Here is a 22,500-nt window from a genome sequence, read left to right as displayed (position 1 = left end):
TCAGACACAGTATGATTTTTCACAAATTATTCTTGAATTTTTGTACCTGTGGATTGGGCAGCCTTAATAAGCCCCCTGCGGAATATATCCTTGAGCTTGGGTTTCATGTTGAAGTTCTTTGCTCCGCCAGTTACTGATATCAGTAGATTTGGCACTTTCAGTCTCCAGCACTCTGTCATCAGTTTGTACAAGACTTCAGGTGGTGTTTTTGATGAAACACGTATATACTAGAGATGTGAAAAGAAATGTAGCAGAATATTATAATTGTAATTCCAACTGTTAAATGCAGGGATCAGTTTAAATTACATTACAGCCTTCTACTTTGTAAACAAGGATACATAAAGGGAAAGTCTGCAATTAAACCCATTAATACCTATAAGCTTCCAGAATCTGTTCTGCATATAACCAAATTTTGGAAATAATAAGTAGAGGACAAGAACAAAATTAAAACAAATAATAACTAAAGGTTGGTTGCCTGATATGTACACTTGTCTGAACTTTATTCTCAAACTCAGATATGTGTCTGTAAGATACAGTACAAAACTCATCACATTTTGGAATTAATAGATAAGCCTCCTCTGTCAGAAACTGTGATTGTGCTTTTAATATTTAATATTGTATTATCTCTTCCCGGTACATGCCTTTATCATGGTAAAGGGGATTGTGGAATCTCATAATCATGACAGTGATGTCATCTGAATCTTATAAACCTGCTTGGGGTACCTTTTGACAAACTGGACTGTAGGGTGACCCAGCAGTGACCCATAGTCCTTTCCATGATGGTTCAGGGTTGTCAGAACAGCAGTATTCCATAGTACCCTCCATGAAGGTTCTGCTAAAGAATCTAAGAACCTCATCCATAACAAGAATACTGAGACCCACACTTGTGTGTGTAGGTATACAGTGCATAAATACATATATGTGTGTGGGATATATATATATATATATATATATATATATATATATATATATGTGTGTGTGTGTGTGTGTGTGCGTGTGTGTATTTAATGATGATTGAAACACCCAAATGTCGATATCAATAATATCGATAACAAAAGGTTAACGATTCAAAAGTTGAGTCCACTATGGATTTGTGAAGAAAATCCTCATCACATGCAAGTAAAAAGTTTACAATAAGAAAATAAAGAAAAATAAAGCTGCAACCTCCAACCCCTGATAATTATATATATTAACAAGCTGCAACCTCCAACCCCTGATAATTATATATATTAACTCCAAGATCACAGAATTCCATGGGGGAAGGGGCATATTCCCCAGGCTTGGGCATTGTTGATCTTGCATACCTGTAAATCATCTGCTTTGTTGACTAAAGTGTGTCGACAAGACAGATGTTGACATTCAGGTGTTTTGTTCTTTTTTATTGACCTCATCAGTACAACATAACTGGATTCAGAAGCCATTTGATGTCCTTAAGGGGTCATTTGAATATATCCCATGGACCTCCTTATATTAGGTTTATGTTATAACCTGGTGAAAAATTCTTGCTTGGCTGGATTTTTCTTGCAGTTTTTACTGTGACCTTTTTACTCTTTACTTTGGATGCTAGATGGAATATTTTGCAGGCGCCTTAATGTTTATGTATATCAGCTGGATTTAAAGACCCTGTGCTTCTACAGTATAACCAAACAATCCACTTATGCTGTACTGATGAGGTCAGTAAAAAGACTGAAACATTAATGCCCACAGCTAGTGGTCTTTGGCATTATTGGCCTTAATGATCCATAAAAACTATGAGAGTAAAAAGTCATGGGCATTTAGAAGATATTTAGCTGAAGCTCTTGGTGTCTTTTAGTTTTGCAGTTTTTACTGAATGGTCCGTCTGCATGACACTTTTACCCTCTGTCTAAAATAGAACTAATATTGATAAAGCAGTCAAATCAACTCACCTTGCTAACATTTTGGGTAAGCCCTGTGAAAGTGAGATCTCCATAGGCATCAGTGGGCACTTCTTTGGTGTGTTTTGTCACATCCCAGGGCAAATCCTGATGAAAACCATGATTCTGGGCCACAAAAGAATGTTCTTCCTTTTCATGTCCACAAGCACACACTTGCTTTCTGAGGGGGAAAAGAAAACACCATTGATTTATTTAAAGAGGACAAAGTGAAAGACAAAGTTATCCAAAGCAACCAAAGAGGCAACAAGCTTATCTGTGGAAAATATACAGTAATCAAAATTCAATACCTAGTCATTTAGAGTCTCAAAAGTAGCAGAGATTAATGCCAAGGAAAAAGACTGGTTCCCATGAAATGCTAACAATCACAGAAACAACAGGACAGACAAACATAAGGGTTAAGGCACAAAGTAGCAGGAAAGACGTAACAGCTGCAAAAGTAAATGATAAAAAAATTCTTAAAAAATTAGGATCTGAGAAACAAAAAGGACATTTTGTATCTTAATGTGAGCTTATGCTTAGCATACAAAGCCTTGATATCTGATATAGTTCCAAGCTCATCCATCCGTCATACAGTGAGTATGCTGTGAGAAGTAAGGAAATTTAAAACATGTGATCTTATTTATTTACCTGAAAAATAAAAAAGTGCCCCATTAATGTCAGAAAAAAATATTTTCACCTTTACAAGTGTGTGTTCTTACAGTGCTTGAGTACCATATCTATTGACAAACTTCATTGTTCTACTTTATCAGCCTATCTACTAGAAACATGCCATAGTTTATTCTTAAATCAGTAGACTCTTCCTTAAAATGATTTTACATGTCATACTCCCATGAAGGTGGTTACGCATCCATGTGATTTCAGTTTTTTCTTGAACAATTCCCCAAATTTCTGCTTAAACCAGTTTTTGGTTCCAACTTGTCCTTCTTTTGTGCCAAAGGTCATGGCTTATATTGCACTGAACCAGACAATGATAGATTCATAGGTTTGTGATAAATGTAAAACCCACTGCCCGTTAAGAAGCTCAGTTGCATTTGTTTCATGTTGAGATTTATATTTACACAGGCACTATCCTTTTATCCTGACCCAGAAAACTGAAATGGAGAGGTTATTGCATTTCTGTCACCACAAAGCATGATTATAGTTTATATTTCCAAGACTAACAATATAAGAAAGTCATATCAGTTGCTCATTTCCTTCTTTGCTGTTTGGGATTGAACATTGTTTTACCTTCTATTCTGAACAAGATACATGATTACGTTTCTATCTTAAAAGGCAAAATTATTCAGTTTGCTGATATTTTCTTTCCCCGTTTATAAAACATGATCTTGACCTAGGAATTATTTTTGTTTAGATAGTGACTTGTTTTTCGAGTACGTGAAAGGTGAAATATGGAAATATAGGAATTTGATTAAATCATGCATGCTGGAGAATGGCAATAAATCACACATCTACATTTATCAACAGTACTGTATGTTACACAAGTAACAAATGTAAGTATGTATGTATGTAGGGTATGTATATCTGTGTGCAATAAAATATAGATTAAGCTGTGTTGCATCTCTGGCATCTGGCATAGAAAACCATGTAAAAAGCACCTCTATTCATTCTGGGTAATGAGATCAGTAGTCAGATTATTTATTTATTTATTATTTATTTATTTGCATTTGTTTACTGGAATAGTCCACTGGGCCAAAATGAGCCCATTTTTAGTGGATGCCCAAGGAGAAAAGCTCCACATTAACAAGCAGATACAGTACAACAGATACAGTTGAATACACAAAAGGTAATCATGTCAATATCAGAAACATCAAATAGCATGATGAGTATAATAATAACAACCTACGGAGATGAGTTCTGTAGGGACATCAATAGAAATGTAGCAGTAAATACAAACATAGGTGTGCATGTCAATCAGATCAATTCAATATGGGTCTAATTAATATTACAAGATAGTAAACACAGATGGAGTTTCTTTGAATAGTCACACAAATAGGTGGAATAGATTCAGCTAGACAGAAAGCAAGTCAATATACACCATTGTAATGGTTACTGGGAAATCAAGTTTTGTGAGATGCAGAGCTGGCACATGTGCAGTGCATAGAGTGGAGAGGTGTTGCTGTAGAGATATTTTGAACGAGGAAGGGTTTCTGGTAGTTCTTATTGATAATGGTTGGGTGTTCCATTGTTTGGCAACCGAGAAAGAGTATAGCATCTGGCCATCTGGAAGGTTTGTTTTTTCTACTTTCCGGAGAAGTTGGTTCACAGATCTGAGAGGCTTGTTTGGATGGCAGTGAGTAATTATAGAAGTAAGGGCTGGGCAGTCTAAGGGTTTGAAGATAATTTTCTGTGCCGTTTTTAATTGTAAGTTTGTAAGGTAATGTGGGAGATTGAGCCAGTTCAATGACTGTAAGGAGGCACAGTGATGGGTGGAATATTTGGCATTATTTGTGAACTTGGTTATTTTATTGTAACAGGTCTCAAGCTTGGATTTCAGAGAGGACTGAATGTTAGCAAGTAGTGGAACACCATAAACAAAACAGGGTTATAGGTAGGATGAAGCAAGTGCTTGTTTTGTGGAGCAACTATGTCTGTAGAGGAGACCTAGTTTTTAATGAATGTTTTGATATTACTGTACAAATGCCGGTCAAATTTTAGTTTTTTGTCTAAGATTACACCTAGTAGTTTTGTATGAGAAACAACCTCAGTGGTTGTTTTGTTTTAAGAGTATATAGTAAACTCAGTCTTGTTTAATGGAGTTGTTTTCTTAAGGGTTAATAATATGAGTTTGGTCTTGTTAGGGTTAAGGGCAAGATGGTTGTTGGTCATCCATGTTTCAGTAGATGTGAAGGCATTTTAGGTAATTTGTTGAAGTTCAGAAATGGAGTTGGCAGAGCAGGTGATGGTCGGGTCATCTGTGCATTGGATTACTGAACCTTGACTAAGAGAGGAATGAAAGCTGTTGATGAAAATATTGAAAAGAAGAGGCCCTAGTATGGAACCTTGGGGAACCCCTGTAAGTGTGCTAAGGAATGGAGATAGAGAGTGCTGCCATTTGGTAGTTTGTTGCTGGGGGAGATGCTGAGTTTAGAAAGTTTGTAAGACGTAGGGGGTGGGAGACTATATCAAAGGCTTTAGAGAGGTCAAGAAATAGTGAGGATACAATTTTACCTCTATCTCAAGCATGGTAAACTGTTCCCATGAAGGATATAAGAGCTGTTGTAGTACTGTGGCTTGGTATGAACCCACGCTGAGTTGGGGAGAGGATTTGGTTATGAAGTAGAAAGTTTAGAAGTTGAATGTGAATACATTTTCCAAGATCTTAGAGACAGGGGAGAGAATACCAATAGAGCAGAAATTGGAAATGTCAGTGCTGTTGCCATCTTTATGAAGAGGAAGAATATATGCTTTTTTCCAGATGTTCCAGATGCTAGGAACACAGGACTCTTGGATATATCTGTTTAGAAGAATACTAATAGGGTATACAATAGCTTTGTCTGACATTTGAAAGTATTCAGAGGGTAAGTTGTCAGGAGTACTGGTACCAGAGTTGAGCTTAAGAAGTAATTTTGTTATTGTAGCAGTAGGTACAGGACAGAAAGAAAATCTAGGTGGACAGGGAGTCGTGGTGTTCTGTGAAGATAGATTAGGATATGCAGAGTTTGAATTGTAGCAAGCTTGGGGAAAGGTAGCAGTGAGATTAGCTATAGTATTGATAAAGTTTGAATTGAAGAGAGTGGCTATTTCAGTAGGTGTTTTGTTGGGATGTGGACAGGGGTTGTTCTTTGAACCTGGGTTTAGTAGAGATGTAATGGATTATTTTGAAGACTTAGGTAGTGTTCTTTTTTGTCTTTAATGATTAGACGTTTTACCTGATTACAGAGTTGACTAAATTTTAAGTGATTGAAAGGGTTTTTATTTTTTTTTTGCCATAGTTGCCAGGATTTGTCCCTAGCACTCATGAGTTGTTTGGTAGGCTCTGTGAGCCAGATAGCATGGTTTGTTTTTATTCTTTTTTGTCAAAGTGGAGCTAGTCTGTTTAGAGTATTGAGAAATATTGAGTTGAACCACTCAACGGCTTTATCAAGGGAAAGGACTTTTTGTATTTCCCAGTTGATGTTTTTCAGAGTGTTGTTGAGGATTGTTGGGTTAAAATCGGTTAGATTTCTTGTTTGTTTATATTGGTGTTGACTTAGTGATGGAGAGGTTTTACACAGAATAAAGGCAGGGAGGTGGTCACTCATGTTGTTCGGTAGTGTGCCTGCAGTTGAAGATTTTGTTGGGGTCAGAGACTAGTACCCAGTCAAGGATGGAACCACTGTCCTTGTTTTTGTTGGGTCTGGTTGGATTGATAAAAAGCTGTGTAAAGTTAAATGGATTAATTTTGGATGAAGGGGAGTGGAAGGGAAGACCAATCCAGTGAATGTTTACACCCCCCAGGATAATTGTTTCATTTTTTATATTGTTTGAGGTCCAGGCAAGAATTTCTTCTAACAGAGGAATGTTGTTAACTGGGGGTATGAATAGGGCTATAATGCAGAAATTTTTACAGTTCATTTTAAGGAATGATATTACAATTTCAGCAGTAGAAAATTGTGGAATGCAGTCAGTACAGGGGACTATAGTAAAGGTTTCTAGAAAGAGTAGTGTGACACTTTCTCCTTTTTTATGGGGTCTATATGCTCTTAAACATAACATAACATAAGAGATATGCTCTAGAGAGAAGAGGAATGAAGGTCAGCAGGACTAAGACAGAATATATGTGTGTGAATGAGAGGGAGGATAGAGGAATGGTGAGGATGCAGGGAGTAGAGGTGGTAAAGGTGGATGAGTTTAAATACTTGGGATCAACAGTTCAGAGTAATGGTGAGTGTGGAAGAGAGGTGAAGAAGAGAGTACAGGCAGGATGGAGTGGTTGGAGAAGAGTGTCAGGAGTGATTTGTGACTGACGAGTACCAGTAAGAGTGAAAGGGAAGGTCTACAAGAGGGTAGTGAGACCAGCTATCATATGGGTTGGAGACAGTGGCATTGATAAAAAGGCAGGAGTTAGAGCTGGATGTGGCAGAGTTAAAGATGTTAAGATTTGCACTGGGTGTGACGAGGGTGGACAGGATTAGGAATAAGTATATTAGAGGGTCAGCACAGGTTGGAAGGTTTGGAGGCAAAGCCAGAGAGGCAAGATTACATTGGTTTGGACATGTGCTGAGGATGGATGCTGAGTATATTGGGAAAAAGATGCTAAGGATGAAGCTGCCAGGTAACAGGAAAAGAGGAAGGCCTAATATAAGGTTCATGGATGTGGTGAGAGAGGACATGCAGGTGGTTGGTGTGACACAGCAAGATGCAGAGGACAGGAAGAAATGGAAACAGATGCTCTGCTGTGGCGACCCCTACGGGAGCAGCCAAAAGAAGAAGAAGATCTGCTCTTAAACAAGCATTACCTTTATGTAAGGTTTTACCCAGGTTTTGGTGGCAGCTATTATATCTGGTTTGTTGTAGGATACACGGACATGGAATTCTGGGATTTTGTTTCAACTACTTTGAATGTTAGGGTTGTGATATTCGGAAATTTCTAGGAGTTCTGGAGGTTGAGAGAGGAGGAAGAGGGTTCTGGGTTGGGGTGAATATCTCCACAGTGGGGTAAGTTTATGTAAATAAAAACTGTAGGGGTAATTCAAGAGTGAGCATTTGCAGGTGTTTTGCAGCTGAAAGATTTTTAATTTGGTAAATATAAGTATGCTTATATGAATCAGGCTGGAGAATATTTCTGAATCGCTAGTGAGAGATCGGGTTTGTGTAGATGTTATAGAGGTGACTTGGGGAGGTAAGAACATTGTGTACAGTGATGTTATATTTGGCAGAAGACAAAAAAATAGGAAGAGGGAGAGGAGCAGTGTATTAGTAATGAAAGACATTAGTAAAGAGGGAAGCAGGTTCTAGATAGAGGGATAGAAAGGTAGTGAAACCACCAACCTTTGTTTCACTAAATGCAAGCTTGCTAAAAATGATTCTGCTTTATTGTATTTCTTACAGATTTTGTAGCTTCACTGAGTTATGTCTACATGCCAGCTGCACTGCTTTTTAAAATCTCCACATTTAAGATTTTTAATGTTGTAACAGCAATGGACTCCATTTCTGAATTAGTTTATAGTTAAAGTGCAAGAAATCAGTATTGCTTCAGTATTTTATTATTTGCAAATGCTGTTCTCAGCAGATGCATTATGCAAAGAAATGCCTCTTACTGTCACCTTTACTAATACCATATCCTTGATAGACTTGTCTGAGTGTCTTTGTTCCCCATTGCTGTGGTTTCTGCTTGCATATCCTGATATTTTATCATTTTATGACTCTCAGTTTGAAGTGCACTGCAGTCACTCTGTAAATAATGCTGCTTTTGCACTTTTACCCTCAGCTACAATGTCTAATTTTTTTTGGTTCTGCTTTCTTAACTGTTGGTATTGGATGCTTCCATAGGACTATTACTTGTTTTTTTCAGATATTCTTTGTGGTTCGTTTAAAAATGTTCTCTGTTACTTATATATTGAAATGTTTACAGAACAGCCAAGAGAACAGACTCGCCACATTATTGTGCCTTTCAGTCTGCACACCCTTAGTCAGAAATATAACACAGGAAATGAAAATAAACTAAACGGCTCAGAGTGCAGAGGGGTGCAGAGTAGCAAGACCAAGTGAAAAAAGAAAAAAGAAAGCTGCACCAAACTTACACAACCACCACGTTTATTATCAAAAAATAAAAAAGAAAAACAGGATAACGTTAGTGCTTTCACAACTGCTCTTGCCGCTTCATCAGACCACGAAGAAGCGACAAGAGCAGCTGTGAAAGCGCTAACGTTATCCTATTTTTATTTTGTTTGGTGCAGCTTTCTTTTTTCACTTAGAAATATAACACAGCCAGCAAAAAATAAATAAAAGAGATTTAGTGCTTATGTGAAAAAAATCTTACTAATGTTTATTAATGTAGACCTATGTATGTGCATTTATATATATATATATATATATATATATATATATTTGTTTGTGTGTGTGTATTTATATAACTGTCTCTCTATATATATATATATATATATATATATATATATATATATATATATATATATATATAAATATATATATATATCTATATATGTGTGTGTGTGTGTGTGTGTGTGTCTATGAAGAATATCAGTTTGCAAACTGCAAAATATTACAGCACTGATCATCAACAAAAATTGATTGTCACATACATTGCCAATACTAAAACATGCATGCTCCAAGTAATAGAATACAAGCATAAAAAAGGATAACTTTGCTTTTTGCAGGGTCAAGCCCCACCTGCACCACCCACAATTCCTGCTACGTGTATATACTAAATCTCAGCACAACAGCAGTGAAAAGTGCTTATTACAGCAATCTTAAACCTGAATGATTGGCTAACATATATCTATAGCTGTATCTGTTTATCTATCTATCTATCTATCTATCTATCTGTCTATCTATCTATCTGTCCCTCTACCAATCTATTGTTTTTGCAACAATCTTACACCAGTGTGATTGGCCAATATATATCAATAGCTATATATATCAATAGCTCTATATATATATATATATATATATATATATATATATATATATATATATATATATATATATAATGTGTGGGTCTATATTACATATTAAAAAAAGAAAAAGAAAAGGGTTTAAGCAGGGGGGCAACCCCCCTGCACCCCACACCCCCCGCTACTTAAATATACCAACTCCGAGATCGAAAATTTCCCATTCCCTACACTGTGGCGCGATCTTGGAGTTGGTATATTTAAGTAGCAGGGTGGCACAGCCCCCCACATGAGGGGTGCAGGGGGGCTGTGCCCATCTGCTTGCACCCTTTAGTATTTTTTTTTAGTTTGTTTTTTTTTTTAATTATTAATATTCGAACATTTAAATGTTCGATCTCTAAAGGTCGACCTTTAGAAATTCTAACATTTAAGCATTCGAATATCTAATATAGACTCTAATATGTGTGTGTGTGTGTGTGTGTGTGTGTGTGTGTGTGTGTGTGTGTGTGTGTGTGTATGCATATATTATAGATATAACTATACATTATATATGCATATATATCATATCTATAGCTATATCATATATCATATATATATATAGATTCACTTTATAACCTCGAAATACTAAAATATCGAATTTCAGTATCTCGAGACTATAAAACGGAATCCACAAAACATCGACACAAAAAAAACGCGAAATTCACAACACCGAAAACACCGCATACACTATACCACACATACACCACAACACCCACATCACAACATAAACAAAAAAAACTACACACATACACAACTCATACACACATAAGCTGGGGGCAAGCCCCCCTGCACCCCCCATGTGGGGGGCTGCACCCCCCACACCCTCCCTACTTATATATACGAACTCCGAGATTGCACAAACACAAAACAAAAGCCAACTCACACATTCACATTCTCCGACCCCTCACACACGCATCAAACACATCAGCACACTCACATACACTCTAACTCCCACTCAAAACCCTTAGAAAATACTTACCTGACATAACACCTACATACACACACGGCACCGCGCACCATCAAAACACAATCCCAGACATTACGCAGCATAAGGTCATAACCGTGAATTCGACATATATTCGAGTTCGCGATTATGACCTTTCGCTATTTTTAACATTCAGCTTTATAGTCTCGAGATACTGAAATTCGACATTTCAGTAATTCGAGGTTATAAAGTATTTCCATAGAAATATATATATATATATATATGTATATATATATATATATATATATATATATATATGTATATATATATATATATATATATATATATATATATATATACATATATATATATATATAGATAGATAGATATATCTGAAATTCGATATTTCTGGATTTCAGGATTATAAAGTGAACCCATATATTTATATATATAGTATGTTGTGTCTTTTTGTTGTGTCTTTCGGCTTTTCCCGGTTAGGGGTCGTCACAGCAGAACTCCGGTCTGCTAATGATTGGTAGTTGATTTTTACGTGCCACGTTACCAGCTCTGACACACAACCTTCAACGAAGGTACACCCATTCACGCATGTCTCCACGCAGAAGACACTCTAGCTAAGAATCGAACCGGACAGCGTCTTACTGTGAGGCGACAACACTACCGCTGCACCACCACCGCGGATTTTTGTTTATTGTAATGTAAGATATGATATGCGCAAATTCCACCTAGTGGACATCTTAAGACATAGCATTTGAAAAACAATTATTTGTGTATGTGCTCATTCAAAAATTGTTTTATATTAGTCTATATATTTCTCATTGCATACACTAATATAAAATACCTTATGTTCCTGATGACATCAAGCAAATAAACACAAATAGACAAATACAGGTCTACAGTAATGCTTTGTTTTCAAGTTCAATAATATTTTGGGTTTTTAATTTGTGATAGATGTAAAATGAAAATTACATTTCTTGGAACCCGAATGTACATTAAATTTAAATAACTATTATAGAAATGACCATGTGCCATTGTAGCAGTGCTAGAATCTGAAATAGTTATTGTATGGCATTGCCAAAATTTGTTTCATATTTTATACTCTTTTTAAGGCAATGGTTTAAATTAGTACAAATCATTATGCCCAGTAGCACCACCTCCAATGTGACATGGACCAACCTTATAATGTCAGACCTGACCTCTTATTTTTCAAGAAATGAATGTTCCTGTAAATCAAGCTCTTATTAAGAAAATGAGAGTGAAAAAAGGCTGTATAATGTCCATTGCAAGGCATATGCCCCTGTACCCCCCAAATGGACTACAAGGCACTTAAAACGTTGAATAGCAGGAGGTACATGGGGGCAGCAGTCCCATACCTTTCAACCTCTTAGAGGAAGAAATCTGGACAAAGCCATATATAAACCTGGTACAAAGACCCAAAAATAGGGACAATTTTTAAATATTGCTCTTACAAACTTAGAAAATTGATAGAATAACAGGTTTTGCATTAGCATGAATTTTCTGAAGGGTATGAAGTCTGAAACTCAAATGTCTATCATTATTTTCTAACTTCAGTCTTTAATGATTTGCCACTAATTTCCCCAAAAACTAAATTTTTTTGAAAAACAGACAAAAATATGAGGCAAAAATCTGGACGTTCTGTGAAAATCTGTACATTTGAGAGGTATGACCCCTTGCTGGATGTGTTCAGCTGTCTTTCACTGACATTGTCAGTAATGCCTGCCATTAGACCATCACTTTTTTATATACTTTAATCTTCTTAAACAAATACTGAATTAGAATAATTAAAAAAAGAGAGAGAGAAAACTGCCAAACTCTTAACTTGCAGCACCGTTGGCATATTAGTCGACACGGCCCACACCTTTGCGATGTATGATGGTAAGCCCTAAAGTAGATAATCGCCTTTATTCATTCATTATAACAGCAACCATGTGGAATCTGTAATATTTCATTAACATAATATTCTCATTATTTTATAGTTACCTTGTCATGCATTTATCGTGACCTTCATGTATTGTGGTGTGTTATTTAGGATTTCTTTTTCTCTGTTGGTCAGATCCAGCCATGTGATAAGTATTACACTTTAGTAATTGAGTTCTGGTTTGCTAGGCCTTAGATGTCACTGATGAGGAGAATGGCAGACCAGGCATACATTTGTATGACTTCGGAGGTTAGGAGTTGCTGATATAATGAGGACTGCTTTTTGCACTTTAGACCAAGTACTGGATTCTTCTGCTTTTTGAAAAGTGTATGTTTACAGAACATAAACATGCATTACATTACACTGGTCACATTCAAAACATATGGAAATGAATGCAACAAGTGCAGTTTTTAGTTTTTAACATCATTCTCAGCTTTGATATTATACATTTGTATAGTTGCTTCAATGGTCATCCATAAAATATTTTTCAGGACTATTCACTCTTGACATCTACTCCTTCCTGTTTTGGACATTCCTGATTCACCTCTCTCTTGACATCTAACCTTTCCTGTTTTGGACATTCCTGATTCACCTCTCTCTCTTGTCATCTAACCTTTCCTGTTTTGGACATTGCTGATTCACCTCTCTCTTGACATCTAACCTTTCCTGTTTTGGACATTCCTGATTCACCTCTCTCTTGACATCTAACCTTTCCTGTTTTGGACATTGCTGATTCACCTCTCTCTTGACATCTAACCTTTCCTGTTTTGGACATTGCTGATTCACCTCTCTCTTGACATCTAACCTTTCCTGTTTTGGACATTCCTGATTCACCTCTCTCTTGACATCTAACCTTTCCTGTTTTGGACATTGCTGATTCACCTCTCTCTTGACATCTAACCTTTCCTGTTTTGGATATTCTTGCTTCACTCCAGCCTTATTTGGAAACATAACCAGAACACCTTCTCTCTGTAGCTCATGACTGTCACAGTTTGGTGTCTATCTTGTGACAGTTGTGGTTGTGACAGTTCTGGTTACTCTTCTTCCAGAAATTTGATCCATTTGGCAAATTAATGTCTCTTTTTCATCCTACACAACTTTCCTCCCATCTTCTCCACAGACAAAATAGGGCCTTGCCTTGACCAACTTCCTTGGTTCATGCTGTAAACTTTCCTATGGCATTTGATTTCTTATTGTTTTTCTGGCAGGTACATTTGGTCATCTTATAAAATTTTTGCGACAGTAGTATTATCATCCCTGTTGATCTCTTTCCAGTGTTCCCTTTCATTTATATTAATTTTCAGATTGAGTGTCACAGCTGTAGTAGATAATTTGCTTTTCAATCTTCTGTCCCTTTATAACAGAGTTGGTGAAAGTTCGATTCCCCACACTGGACTATTCCTATGTTCTGAAATTGCAAGATGACAATCCTCATAGCTTTTTTCAGCAGCTGTTTTTCATGAGATGTTCACTGCTTTGATACTTCTGTCTACTTGTTCATTTGAGTGTGAGCAGTCCAGACTGGACATTAGATGTCTAAATTCTAACTCCCGTGTATATTGTCTTCTCTCTTGACTTTGGTATTGTGGACTATTATCATGCATGTCATCATGCATGAGAACATCAGTAGTCGCAGACTTAAGAATCAGACTTAAATGCACTAATCAGCTTTGTACTTATTGTATCAGTTAGTTTGATTATTTCATGACACTTGCAATAATAAGTCTGCACATATGAGTTAGATGTCTTCTTTGAGCTGGAACAAATCTTTGACCACTCTGTTCTGCAGATTACCTGATACAAGGTAAACCATCTCCTTTTCCTTTACGTTGTTGTTACGGTTTGCCCTGAAGATGCCATAACAATGTACTTCTTGGTCTATCTGAGTTGACATTCCTGGACGTTCCTGAACGGTACATTATACATCTTGTTCTTTCCTTGTGCTTCACTAATCATGTATATCACAAGTGGAGTCCCTCAGGGATCAGTCCTTGGACCGCTCCTTTTTGCATTTACTTCTCAGAAGTCAAGGCCAATGTCAGTGGTCTCTGGCTGACTAAATATGCAGATGATTGTGAATTAGGAGCTGTCACTGAATCTCACACTGACACAAATGTTTTCCAGGAGGGGCTGACAGACACAAACAACTGGTGTCAGAGCCATGGACTAAAACTAAATGCCAAGAAATGCATAATAATATCCTTTGAGAAGTCATCCATCCCTAGTAACTATCATATTGACAACACACCCCTTAGAGTTGACCTAGTAGTCTGGGAATTAGGGACACATATAGTAATCTAGCCTTTGATCATCACGTGTCTACAGTGGTGAGGAAAGCATTCTATGTTCCACAACTTATAAACAAAGGCATGGCATCTAAGTCCAAGAAAGTCATTGTTCCACTGTATTCGGCATTCATCAGACCAATAATGCCCCCTTTGGTATATACCTAACCAAGCATATCCAACAACTGGAATGTCCACAGAGATTCCTCACTAAAAGAATACATGGCGTAAGTAATATGTCCTATGCAGACCACCTCAAGGCCCTATCCCTGTATTCCGTCTCCTACATGCTTTTGAGGGGAGATCTATGCCTGGCATACAGGGCATTGTCAGACCCCACTCTAATGGAACTCCTGCATATCTACAAAGCAAACAGTACCAGAATTACCCATTCTAAAGACTTAAACCTTGCCTGTGATATAAATAGGACCTGCTGGAGAGATAGGTATGTATCTAAGAAACTGCCCTGTCTATGGAACAGGCTCCCATCCATGTGAAGCAGAGTTCCTCTCTAACTCAATTCAAGTGCAACTTGGACAATTAGATGGGAAACCGGAATTCATCCCTGGTCTGGCACCTATGTCTTTAATGCAAACAGGTAACCTATAAATGGTTCATCTCCCAGGCCCATCCTTACATTTATCAAGTGTCAGAGATTTGGGATGCATGGCTAGGCTTAAAAAGGCCCTTGTGGTCGTTAACCTAGTAAACACCTATGAACCTTTGAACCAATGTGATTCTTGTATCCTCTCAAGCATTTGTCTTCTCGGTTGATTGAAAACTGTGTTGTCAACCTTTAGCTTCAAGCCCTGAGCCCAAGATATTTCTTCCTTAAAAGAAAAATAAAACTGAAATAAAACTGAATCCCTTTCTTCACTAATAATGTATTTTCTTATGCTGTCCTTTTACTGTAATGTTTTTCAGTAAATATATTTCTAAATTATTTGGACATTCCTGTTTCAGTTCTCTCTTGACATCTAACCAGCTGGCAACCCAGAGAGTTATGTAGGGGTTTATGCCCAGTTCACTGGTTTTGTCAACTATACCCAAGTGGAATATTGTATTGAATGTCTTATTTTATTTTTCTTATGTCATTAATAACTGCAATAGTACCCAAATAATATCTAGTTCTAATATTTATTTATGCTTCCCTTGTATGTATGCTGTACTCAGCATATTTGCTGTGTCTGGCTCCTTGTCTGGTCTGTATTTCACTTTCAGCTCATACTTCTGCATATTAAGCAACATCCTCATCAGATTTTTGAGATGCTTTGTACAAAGGCTTTCTGAAAAATGCTTTGCAAGGAGCAGGCCCAAGACAGAGAAGGATAAAGCCATTATTGTACTGTAGATGACCCAGGTTCACTTAGCAGCAATGGCACATGAGGGGCCACAGAGTTGGATGAAAATGAGTGGCTGACATCTACTCACTGCTTCCCCAGACAGTCTAGGCTTGCCAGAATAGCATTGTTAAGAGCCTGGCAAGCTCTGTGATGCAAAAACAGTGTTCTTCTTTGATGGGAAGTTGTGCATGCACAGAAGCATGTATGCACCTCCTGAAGGTAGCATCTTGTAGAGCAGAGTCAGGGCAAACTCCCTGGAAGCATTATGATGCTGCACCAGTCTCCTCAACAGCCGGGATGTGAGTCATCAGTCCTGCTGAGTCCAGGGAGAGATGAGGTTGGGGCTGGTAGACCCGGTGAATAAGGAGATGAGCTGGTTGCAACTGATGGTTAGCTGCAATGAGGAAAAAAAACTTTGCAAGGAATTGTGGTCTATTTATATGTATACTGTCTTTATCACAGAAAATCTGTAGAATTCTTCATATAAGTTCATACATTCATGGGTGTACGCTAGGCTAACAACCACCAGGGGCTTTATAAGCCTAGTTATACAATCCAACCCAATCGTGTCCCTGGGGGTATGTTAGTTAAAAAGTTTCTAGAGGTTATATGGGAGAGAATATGTTACTTTGTACATTACTGTCTGCCCCTATCTATCAGAGACATGGGAGCCAGATCCAGGGTGAATTTCCTATTTCAAAATAAGAATAATGGCATCAGATATCCAGGCTTTAGGTAAAAAAACACTTTATTCTAAGAAAAAAGTAAGCGCTTTCACGAACATAGAGATCGCTTCATCACACTAACTTGATGCAACGCCACTCCACAATTTAAAGCACTCAGTATCCAATCAGTAGCTCTACATTATTAAACACATATACCTAGTAAAAAGCACATTTATATAGTATAAAAATCATTAGAAATTTATGAGTAAATAAAAATATATTAAAAACATAGTGCTATTTCAGTATTTCTTTGGTCCTGTTTTGTCGTTTTATATGAATTTCCTATTTCATATCCATTGGTCAAGGTTATGCTTAAATAGGGTTAGGGATGGACTCTGCTTCACATGGATGGGGAGCCTGTTCCAGAACATGGAGATCCTATGAGACACATATCTGTCTCGCCAACACATCTCATTTATGTCACAAACAAAATTTAAATCCTTGGATCTAGTGGTTTTGATGTTCATTTTGTGGATGTGCAAAAGGTCCATCAGAACTGGATCTCAGGATGCCTTGTATGCCAGGCATAGATCACCTCCCAGTAATCTATAGGAGATAGAGTACAGAGAAAGGTTTTTGTGGTGATTTGCATAGAACAATGTGTTTACACCTTGTATTCTCCTAGTAAGGAACCTTTATGGGTATTCCATCTGTTGCACATGTCTGGTCAGGTACATGCCAAAGGGGCATTATACTTAATTATGGGTCTGATAACGGCCAAATATCACTTAAATAAATCAATAAATGGCCTCACTTATCTATTCTGGAATTCCGCTGCACTTTCACTTCTACTAACATCTACTATCATTCCACCCTTACTGGACTCACTAGGTATTCACTCCTACTAACACCCTCCCTTCCCCCATAGAACACTTTTACTACCCTGCTGATCTTACTACTATTTTCCTGTCCCTCAACTACTTGTCACTCTTCTAACAACCTGTTTTTAAACTCAGTTGTATAACATGCCATCTTTGTTAATGCATTTGTAGAAAATCACTTTGTATTATATATTCACTTTAACATGTAATATTACTTTGGAGATTTCTCCCAGGGCCTCCGCTGAAAAAGAACATTTACCCAGTCAGACTATCTCGGGCAACAAATGTCAAATGAATAAAATAAATAAATAAAGTGGCACTATGACCTCCTTGGACCTGGATGCCATGCCCTTACTTATAAGTTTGGCATCATAGAATTACTTTTTTACTGCCTTGGCCACATGTTGGTCAAAGGCCAGATTACTGTCTACCTATGTTCCCAGATCCCTGACTACAGGCTCAACGCTTAGGAGTGTCTTATCAATGAAGTAATTTGCCTGCATGTCAGTTTTCCTAAAAGGCACTATAATGCATTTATTGGCATTCAGTTTTAGTCTGTGTTAGACCCTCTTGTAAGATGTTTGTATCACGGGGTAAATCTATGATAGCTCAAAATACATAGTCATCTGTAAATTTGGTCTGCCAAAGGCCCTTGAAATTTGCCTTTACCTCTGAGAAGGTGCCAAATAGGAGCAGTCCCAGTATGGAGCCCTGAGGTACTTCCCTGACGATCAGTCTCTTAGTGGAGGGGGTATCTCCAATCTTGAATTCCTGGGTCCTGTATTTGAGCCAGCTGACAATCCAATGAGTTAGGTAGGGGGTTATGCCCATTTTGGTGAGTTTGTCAACTATATCCAAGTAGGATATTGCATCAAACACCTTAGCCAGGTACAAGTAAGTGGTATGCATCATTTTTCCCTCATCAATTGCCTAGGTGACCTTCTCAAAGAAGTCCACCAGGTTGAGTAGGCATGACTTTTCCTTCACAAAGCCATACTGGTTTGGGTCCAGTGTCTGAAGATTGCCTATGTCTTTATTGATCATTTCCATGATAATTCAGCCCATAGGTTTGCATATTAGAGTAGCCAGACTAATTGGTCTGTAGTTTCTGGAGTCAGTTAATGGTCCAACCTTGTGAAGTGGGATAACAATTGCAGTCCTCTATTGTCAAGGTATAAAGTCTGTTTTGAGGCTGTAGTTGAAAAGTGACTCATGTTATCCTGATAGGTCATGTTTCACGCTATTTATGAGGCATCCTGTGATATTGTCGGGGCTCATTTTGACTGTGTTTTTGAACTTGGAGAGCGCCACCAGGACCTGCTCCCTGTTAATAGCTGGGTTTCTATTAGATGACCGAAGGCGCATTCTATCGAATGCATCTTGGTCAAACTTAAAACAACAAAAAGGCAAAATAGCGAAGTGGTTTTAAGCAAATTCTTTCCCAGGGAAATAATTAGTTTGGCTGCTTCCGTTACTTTGGCGTTTTTGGCACTGTAGTGCGATCTTGGAGTTGGTATATTTATTTTAATTTTTTTTCTTTTTTCTTTTTGTCTTTTTTTGGAACAGCGATTTTTCTCCCTTGGAAAAAATCGCTGTTCTGAGCTTTCGAGATTGTAAGCTTTCGTTTACATGGGGTCAATTATTCATTGTTTGCTTTTTAAGCGTTCAATGATATAATATAGGCTCTAATAGTTTGGGGGGGGATATATTAGTAGGAATTTCATGGGAGGAAGCATAGGGGAGTGGGGTGGGTGAAGTGTGAGCTAAATTTGTCAGCCAGCAAATTTGTTATGCTGCTCCAGTCAGAGAAGATGGCACCATTGGCCACCAGCTCAGCACACTGGTGTGTGCTGCCTTTGAGGTTTTAGACATAGCTGCAAAAGGCCTTGTGGTTGTCTTTAGCCTCTGAGGCTATCTTGACCATATAATTGGCATTGTTGGACTTAATTAGTCCTGTTATTTTCCATTTTAGTTTAACTAGAGAGTTCCTGTCATTATGGTAGTTGTTCTTCCTGATTTAAACCATGACTTTTTTCCTTTTGTTATATACTCTATGAAGATTAGGATTCAACCAGTGTGTTTGTTTTTAAAATTTGTTTTGAGCTTACTTTTAGCAGGTACAGCAGCCTCTCTACAGCCATTTATATGGTTGTACAGGATCTCTGTGAACAATTCCACATAGGTTGTTTTGAACTCGGGGTTGGGAGGGGCACAGAATTTCAATAAACTATCATTTAATAGGGTGTAGTTTGCTTTGGAATAATTCCTAACTGTTACAGGATTTGCTGGAGTTGCTAAGTTGATTTTTATTTTGAAGGAGACAGCAATGTGATCTGACTTCACCAATGAGGGCATGACACTGGAGGTTGGGGGGGGGTGCAGCGATCTTCCATATTGGTAAGTACTAAGTCTAATATGCTTCAACCGCTGGTGGATATATGAACTACCTGGTCAAGGGTATTTGTGTTAATAAAGTCCAGGAATCATTGTGCCTGCAAGAATGAGGCAGTGTATGTTTCCCACTCTGTAGATGGTTAAAGTCTCCTATGAGTAGATCATTTGGTTTAATAGTGAGTGTATCCAGTAGGTCTAGGTATGAGCTATGGGATTCTAGAGACAAAGAGAGAGACTTATTATTTGCTAGGATATGGTATGGGACATTGACTGTGGTGATTTGCATGTGGATAAATTCCAGGACATAATCTTATTTAACCAGTGTAGACTTATGTTTGTTGTTAATATAGATTAACACTCCTCCACTTTTAGTCCCTGTCTTTACAACTGATGTTCTAAATGTGTGGAAGGCACTGAAGTCTTACACTGCCAGAGTACTTTCTGCACACTTAAATTATGTCTCGGTCATGGCACAGATGCCTACATTCTCCAGAGTGAGGACAGAATGTAGGACATGGACTTTCTTGCTTAGGATCTTAACACTGAGCAGTAAAACCTTTAGGTTTCTTTAGGTTTTCTTTGTTATGTCAGTAGGTTTGTCAATTTGGCATTGCCTAAACATGCTCTTAGGGGTGTATAAAGTTTTAGTCAATATTTTGAAACCTAGGAGAGACAGGTGCAGGTTATCCTTTGCAAACCAATGTCGTCTGTTAACCATGTCCTCCCCATGCTATCAAATATTAAATCCCACTGGAAAGACCAGAAACTAATCCAATTATTGATGTAAGTCTTCCTTTGTTCATACTGCGGCATCATCCTTGGTGAAGATAGAATGCTGCTCAACACAAGGCACATACCTACCTGAGACACATATTCAGAGCAATCTCTCTTCATTTAGTCCAGGGAAGTATGTCTGTCTCAGGTCCTTAACAACCACATGGACTATAACAGAATCATACTTTTAAGTGTGATGTAGTGACTTTAGTGCATATGTAACTTGGTGGATCAAGGCTCCAGATAAGCAACTAATTGTTATCCCTCCTTGTTCAGTCTGGTTAGTGGAGTATCTGTGTGTCTTACAATGGAGTCCTCTGTAACAACAGTTCTAAGTAATGTGTTTGATAGCCTTCTGGGCTTTGCTCTTGGGGCTCCGCTGGGTGTAGGTGTATTGTGGTCATTGGTGTTGCTTTTGATGAGTGATTTAGAGATTGCTGAGGATAGGCATTGCTGTTTATAGGCTTAAGAGGTGTTTGAGGTTTGGTAACATTGCTTTTTCGTGCCTCAGCACAGGTTGGTCTACCTGTATGGTGGACACTGTGTGGTAGATTTAGTGTATGTGCATTCATGATAACGTTGTTTATATGCAAGATTTTTGACTTGAAATTGTGTTTGTGTATTTCTTGCATACTGTGTTTCTTTTTTAAGGATTATATGGCTGTCTGTGAGCATGAGACAATTGCTACATTATCTCAGAATGCCCATATTTAGCAAGATGGCAACAGAGACATTTGGAAATTGCATATCCATGTTGTCTGGACTTGTATTTGGGTGGGTTACTGCAGGTTGTGGACTGGGTTATATAGAAGTCTTTTTTGGTGGTCTCTGGTTTTGGCACTAGACTAGGTTAGATTGTAATAAGTTGTGATAGTAGTATCATATAAAGTGCAAACTGGCTGCTCAAAGCTTATCTCTCTAGAGTGGTTTTGTTTCAGCCACACTAAATTACAGGTTTCATTTCTAAGGAAAGTTTTATAGATAAATCTACTTTCTGGGCATTTGTGTCAATACAGGGCACTGCTAACCTCTTGTTATAATAACATCAAGAAAGATTGCTTGTGAGTGTAATTCTACAACAAAACAACTTAAACAAGGCAATTTCAAGTACTAGGGACCTTTAGACTGATTTAGAGGCAACATCTACAAATAAAGCAAAAATAAAGCAGTAGCACTCCGAACAGTTAATCACAGTACAAAACAGTTAAATCACTTATCTGCCAAAGATGGAGCAGGATTAACTCAGGACCCCCTCAGAGTGTGGCCAGGGGGCCAAGCATATGGGAGCTGTAGGAAAATGAGCAGGAGACAATTTGTATTAAGGGAGGTTTACTCAAGTGCAATACTGGCTTGTTGGGTAGGCAGTTAGTATTATTGATATATGAATACAGTGGGTAAGAAGGTACTTAAATAGGTTATACAACAGGTAATAGCAATGGGGGGAGGAACTTTGGAAGTCAGATGACAATAATGGTCGGACGTCAGTGACACAGCCTTTTAAAACCACAGCAAGAAAATGTGGGAGAGTGAAGGCAAAATTCAAATAGGAGATCTAGTCCTACAGTTAGAATTTCTGAAACTTTTAGCTTAATGCATCAGTGGGAGGTAGACCAGACTCAAAGAACAGGGGAAAAACAGTATTAAGGTAAACAGAAAGGCACGGATGTGCAACTTTAAGCAGGTATATGCAGTTCTAGAAAAGTTCTGAAGCATAAATCCTGGAGCAGAATTCATAATACTGACTCTACTGTAATCCTTCCACAGACTAAGG

At 37.8% G+C, this 22,500-nt stretch overlaps 1 protein-coding gene across 1 annotated transcript in view; it reads right to left on the bottom strand.

The window, feature by feature from the left end:
* Window positions 1–22,500, bottom strand: part of LOC122792941 (transient receptor potential cation channel subfamily M member 2-like) — a 1,068,883-nt gene that overhangs the window by 965,727 nt on the left and 80,656 nt on the right. The window contains exons 3-4 of the mRNA XM_044060527.1: window positions 1,908–2,076; window positions 47–227 (exon numbers count right to left, since the gene is read on the bottom strand). Coding sequence (XP_043916462.1) covers window positions 47–227; window positions 1,908–2,076 — 350 coding nt within the window. The remainder of the gene's footprint in view (window positions 1–46; window positions 228–1,907; window positions 2,077–22,500) is intronic.

Source organism: Protopterus annectens, chromosome 2.part0 (genome assembly GCF_019279795.1).
Source record: "Protopterus annectens isolate FY-2018-M chromosome 2.part0, PAN1.0, whole genome shotgun sequence".
In the NCBI taxonomy this organism is placed as follows: Eukaryota; Metazoa; Chordata; order Ceratodontiformes; family Protopteridae; genus Protopterus; species Protopterus annectens.
This window is presented reverse-complemented; position numbering and strand designations above follow the sequence as displayed.